Here is a 6,097-nt window from a genome sequence, read left to right as displayed (position 1 = left end):
ATTCATATTTGTACTCTGTTTCTAGAAAAATATTACTTTCACTTTTTCAATTTGGCCTAAAAAATAGGTCAAATTAAAAAAGTGAAAGTAACACTTTTCCAAATACGGAAGGAATATTTATTAATACATATTGGATTTACCAAAAAAAAAAAAAACAACACGATTTTATTTAATATATGGAAGTAAAAGATTGGACAAGTCGTTAAATTACAAAACATACTAAACGACAGCATGACTAACAAGCTAATTGGGAAAACACTAAGAAGAAAAATGAAATGAAAAGAAAAAACGTGGATCAAAGTTATATTTACTTGTTGTTGCTTTTTAAAGCGCTGCATTCGTACATTCCAAATTGAGCAAGATGGAATATGGAAATAAACAAGCCTTAAAGACTTAGAGAGGTTGAAAAGACTTGACACATAATGAGGATTAGAGGAAAAAGAAGAGAATAAAAGGCTGAAATATACAAGCCAATTATAGCAAATGACACTGTGAAATAACACTTTGCAACATGCAGGGGATTTAACACTTCAGATAAAAAAAAAGCAGAAGAGATTACATGTCACTGAAGATGGGGATACAGACTCCTTTTTCTCTTGATGTAAAAAGAGTATGCAATGACATCTTGTTGCAAGCGTCCTTTTTTCCATTTTCTAAGAGGATGTTAATAGCTTAAACCGTGTTATATCACATACATGTTCTGACTGGGAAAATATCACATCCAATATCTCTGTCCCTTGATGTAAGTTCGTCTTGCTCCTGCATGAGAAGAAACTCAACATTTTATCCAAAGTCCAAGAAAAAGACAAGGGAAATTATCAAATCAAGTTTATAAAGTAAACAAAAAAATTATGCTATTAAATATGATTGCACGAATTTATCAGCCATAACAGATATATAACAAAGATTGTGCACAACCAGCAAAAGGAAATCAAGGCGGATATATAGGTTAAAGAATACTAACAAGGTGTATGATTTAAGGCATTTCATAATACTTTTTATTCTAAAGTGCTTCATTTTTCATGGTAGCCCTACAAGACAGAAAATATATCCATGAATGAGCGATTGATGACCATAAAGACTCATCTTAGCACTTTAAGGATAGAGGCTAACTTTCCTGATTAGAGAAAGAAGGTGGTATGAATCCACCACCTTTACTCATATTACTTTCTCTGTTATATTTAGCTTATTGATAGACATGAATGAAGGTACACCACATATATAGTAAGTAAAAAGGCAAACTGGCTTATAAATCACAGCATCATTGTTTTATAATTTTTGCCTAATAATGGCTTTTAAAGCATAAATTCAACCAAATGGAAAGGAGACGTGTTGTCAGCATAGTTCAAGACTGCAAACAATCAAGTGACTCCAACAACTATAACTAAACTGTGCTGAACTAATCTAACACTATCCACTCATGCTCAAAAATCATAATATAGTCGATTAAAATGAGTACCGAGTGTGTGCAAAACAGGACCATGTACTTACCCGTTTAATCATTGCGCTCATTAGATCCTCCAAGGAGTCACAGCTATTAGACACAACTCCACCATGTGACTTATTCTGATCCAAGAAAAAATTTTCTGTCATGTCAATAGACAGTTTCTCAATCCCATTTTGTCGTGTTAAATGTGGAGTACTACCAGAATTTGGTCGTGACGTGGAAATAAAATCAGTCTTTCTGTTGCTCATTGTATTCTTATTCTGACCTAAGGCACCAACAACACCATGAATAGGTACTGATGGATTTGATGAACTAAACAGAAGATTTGAGTTTTGGCTGTAGTCTTGTTTATGACTAATCCATTTCTGCTTTGGAACTAAATTCATACTCTGGCCAACATCATCACCCAGATTCACAAAGTTTGAGAACTTGTCATGTTGAACATTAACACCAATAGGCCCTGCTTGTAAATCTCTTCTTGATTCGTGCAGAGTTGTTACACTGTTCGAAGATACGTCAAATGAGTTACTCCCGATAGAGGGGTTAATCGAAGACATATTTTCTCTTAAACTACCCGATGATAAATCCAAATGGCAAAAAGGATTGTCACCCAGTGGCAGAGGATTTGATGGAAAACAATTAAATGGAGCAGCACTCGGCCAATTGTCATTGCACCCACTCTGATCAGGTAAATGAGAAGAAGCACCAAACTCAAACTCAAAAGACTCAGAATTGACTGACGGCATTCTCCTAGAAGACTGATCTCCAAATCCAACCCTATTCTGGGTTTGTTGCGGCACTCCTTGTAACAGCAGTGAGTTGCTATGGACATTAAGAAATGAGTTGTTTGAATTACCGATGGTGACTCCAGTTTCCGAGAAATTACTAGGACCCGAAAAAGCTGTTGAATCAATGGATGAAGAGAATTCTCCTATACGAGAAATGCTCTTGCTCTTTTGCAATTGGTCAAGTTCCAGCGACATCGGCATCCCCTGAAGAAAATTCCCATTTTGGTGAAGCTTCCCTAGATCATGGACAGAGTTGGTCAGGTTCTGGGGTCGACCTAGTTGCATCATTCCAGACGAGGGGCCACGTAAGCCCAAACCAAGAGAAGCATTCAATCTTCCAAGCATCCCAGCAGACGAATATGATGCCAAAGAACCATTCGACAGCTGCCCTGGTCCCGCAAAGCCATGGAAATCTCCGAGCCCATCCAATGAACCCATGCGCAAATAAGAGGCATCTTTACCACCTAAAGCAGCAACCATGTTCGCTTGCTGGCTTGCCACACAACTAATCCTTTTCAGATAAAGACGATATTTCTGCAATAACAAAATGGGGCTTGTGAGCAAGGATGTGAAACTCATGGAAACATTTCTGGTTTGCAAGTCAATTTTATTTTTAATACTGGGATAAGGTCTGAAATATGAGTTGTCTTGTCTGTAATATCCATTTTAAAATTCTAACAATAGTTGGTGTGAAATCAAAAGGTATACTTTAAGAAACCATCATTCTTATTTGTACAAAAATTTGATCCTTGGTTCTAAACAATCACAATCATGGAAGATAAAAAAGAGCAGAAAAGAATTTGTGCCTGAAGATGGCTTGCCACATTTTCTCTGGTAAGTCTGTCCACATTCATCAGATCGAGTATCTTCTTAGGGACGGCTTCTGCATTATAAATCACAGGAAAAGAAAGAGTTAGAAGAAGAAGAAAATGCAAGGAACCATGATTGAATAGAGCTATGTTTGATGTGGGACAGCAACCATGACTCTGCCATGTGATTGTTGGAAGTTAGGCCATCTAGTGACCGTCTGAGTCCCAACATTCATGTGTTGCGATCTTTTTGACCCACGTGACACAAGGGCTAACTGAATCAGACTCATATAAACTACAGAACATTCACAATTTGCATCAAAAGACATACTATCAATTCCCAACTGATTAACTGCTGCAACGAATTTGCGATGAAGCTCCACCGACCAAACTACCCTGGGCTTCTTCTGCGAAGACGGGTCATCATTCTCATCATCATCGTCACACTCATCGTCATCTTCTTCATTCTGATCTTTGCGCTTCCTGTTGAGCTTAGTCCGATCATCGTTTCCAAAATTTTCAGGACCTTTTCCAGAATCACCCATTCCGGAGTCAAGCTTGTCTGAATTGTCAAGATTATTTTGGTCCTTGGGATCAACCTTCTTTTTCCTTAGTACATGTTGCCATATGTTTTTGAGCTCCTCAATTCTAACAGGTTTCAGCAAGTAGTCACAAGCACCATGAGTAATTCCCCTCATTACATTTCTTGTATCTCCATTCGCCGACAACACTAAAGATCAAAACTTTAAAACTCATTAGCTTATTGTGGAAATTAAAAGGATCTTCTGTATAAAATCCTAGCATTTACAAAATTGAACAGGAATCCCAAGAGAACAAAATGAACCACGATTAAAATGACTAGCACAAATGTAAATCAAATTCAACAATAAATCAAAACCGGGATATCTAATATAACTGATTTTTACCCACTTATTACAGGAAGGTCCATTTCAAGACCCACAAGCTCAAGAAGTTTGAAACCATCCATGTCAGGCATCTGAACATCACTGATAACTAAATCAAACTTATCTCTATTCTCTCTTAACATCTTCAATGCTGTAACAGCCTGAGTAGTAGTAGTAACTGCAAATAAAACAAAAATATCTAGATTTGAGAATCCATATACTAATTCTTTCTTGCCTCAAATTTAATGAAACCAAGAATCAATATCTAGTCTAGTGGAAATATCACAAACAGTATATATGATCCGGGTTGACAGAAACGAGATCCAAAACTAGTTAGCAAAATCAATAAATTTAACAAATAAATTTAGTAACTTGTAAGTCTTGAAAAAAGAAGAACCATCTCCACTTTACAATCCATGAAAAGAGAAGAAAATTGTAAATGAAAACAAGTCTGTACACCATAATTTCTGTTACTTTAAACAGAAATTCTCCATAAGTTCCATATTTCCATAATAAAAATAAAAAAAATCTAAAGTCAAACTATTCTGAAAAAATAAAACGAGGAAATTATGTTTACCGTGGTATTGACATCTCCTTAGAAGAGATTCTAAGACCCTCAAGCAAATAAGATCATCATCAACAGCTAAAACACGCATACCAATCGGAAACAAATCATTTTTCTGTTCATCTTCACAAAGAATACTACTACTTCTTCTTCTTACGAATTCCTCTTCTACTGTCATTTTTTGAGTAATGATCTTCAAAACCCAGAAATAGTAATTAACACTTTTAAGACCCAAATCCTTGAAATTAATGCCAGTTAAACAATAAAGTTTACCACTTTGAAGATTATACGTAATAAAAATAAATTAAAAAGAAACCCCAGAAATAAGTTAGTCACAGAAAATGTTTTTTTCTTAAAGATACTGATCTAATTTACTGGGGTTAGTATCAAGAGAGTTTGAGAGATTTTAATGTATTTAAATCTATGGGAATTTAGAGGGAGTGTGAGAGAGTCTAGGCAATTTGGGGGTTTAACTCAATCTCCCCATAAATTTCTTGTTTTTCAAGAGATTTTGTCTAAACACAAAAACATCATGAAACTCCCTCAAACTCCCTCAAATTATAAATTTCATATGACTCTAGTGTTTTACGACTAACAAGTAGTTTAAAAGATTATAATCAAATCTCTCACCACTAACAAGGAGTTTAAGGGATTTTGAGGTAGTTTTAGAAACTCCCTATAAATCTCTCACCACTAACAGAGATTTTAAAAGATTTTGACAAACTCTCTCACCGTTAACAGGGGATTTGTTAACTCCATTAAAATCTCTCAAATTCTCCCACGACTAACCCTTGTTAGGTTCGTCAAATCTAAGAAACACATGAAAGAATCTTCATCAAGTGAGTAATTATTTTGACTTTGATCATCTCATCATCATGATTTCCTCATTTACTTACTAAATGCTTCTTTTTCTCATGCCCCAATAAACAGGAGCAGATATAATGATACCACCACCTAGTGAAACAAATACCTCTCCTTAAATCGCTAATCATTGAATTTCTTTATCATATTCAAATCTCTAGAAACTCTCAACGGTCTAGATCTTTATCCGTAGTTCACAGTAATAGTCAATGGCATCTTTGGTAAATAAGCGTTCTCCGAAAGTACTTGGTCTCAGTCCGTATAACTACTCATTCGCTGTAAATTAATACGTTTCGACTTCTGATTGGGTTATAAGTGTGAGGATGAAGGTAACCAAGTATTTCCTATTAATATGTAAAAGAAACTGAGGCAGGCCCCACTCAGATTCTTTTGTTGTAGTACTAGTGATGGCTGAGAGGAGGTGATGCAGTTTCTAGCCGATAACCTGACACAGATATAGCCGGACCGATTAAAGCTTGAGACAGTAGATAATCTGATGGCTGCTGAGCCGTTAATTTCACTTCTCCAGAGTGGGACCCACTGATTTGGAATTTTGTTTAGAAGTATTCGTAGGACCAACGGAGAAGAGAGAGACTGTTTGTGCGACTTCGATCACAAGGGAGCAGACACGCGTGCCTAGCGGCTCATGGTTGTTGAATAGAGACTGAAACTCACAATCAAGAGAGAGACAGTGAGGGGAAGAAAAGGAGTTGGTTTCTTTC

At 36.1% G+C, this 6,097-nt stretch overlaps 1 protein-coding gene across 2 annotated transcripts; it reads right to left on the bottom strand.

The window, feature by feature from the left end:
- Positions 1-276: 276 nt before the first annotated feature.
- Positions 277-5,451, bottom strand: LOC113317184 (two-component response regulator ARR12-like). 2 transcript variants are annotated; one of them, XM_026565314.1, is made up of 7 exons: positions 5,247-5,451; positions 4,527-4,707; positions 3,975-4,127; positions 3,376-3,774; positions 3,042-3,118; positions 1,492-2,769; positions 277-759 (listed from the first exon to the last, which is right to left on the bottom strand). In XM_026565314.1, the coding sequence occupies exons 1-7, from the start codon at positions 5,271-5,273 to the stop codon at positions 688-690; spliced, it is 2,187 nt and encodes a 728-aa protein (XP_026421099.1). In that variant the 5' UTR covers positions 5,274-5,451; the 3' UTR covers positions 277-687. The 2 variants fall into 2 exon arrangements, with proteins under 2 accessions (XP_026421099.1, XP_026421100.1); XM_026565315.1 differs by lacking the exons at positions 4,527-4,707; positions 5,247-5,451 and having other exon boundaries at positions 3,971-4,127.
- Positions 5,452-6,097: the final 646 nt, after the last annotated feature.

Source organism: Papaver somniferum, chromosome 10 (genome assembly GCF_003573695.1).
Source record: "Papaver somniferum cultivar HN1 chromosome 10, ASM357369v1, whole genome shotgun sequence".
Classification (NCBI taxonomy): domain Eukaryota; kingdom Viridiplantae; phylum Streptophyta; class Magnoliopsida; order Ranunculales; family Papaveraceae; genus Papaver; species Papaver somniferum.
This window is presented reverse-complemented; position numbering and strand designations above follow the sequence as displayed.

Excerpts from the sequence above, each read along its gene's own strand:
- LOC113317184 (XM_026565314.1), bottom strand. The coding sequence starts at position 5,273 with ATGGAGTTAACAAATCCCCTGTTAACG. Across the intron at positions 3,119-3,375 it reads TAATCAGTTGGGAATTGATA|AAGCCGTCCCTAAGAAGATA; the intron begins GTATGTCTTTTG and ends TTTATAATGCAG. Across the intron at positions 760-1,491 it reads TGAGCGCAATGATTAAACGG|GAGCAAGACGAACTTACATC; the intron begins GTAAGTACATGG and ends CTTCTCATGCAG.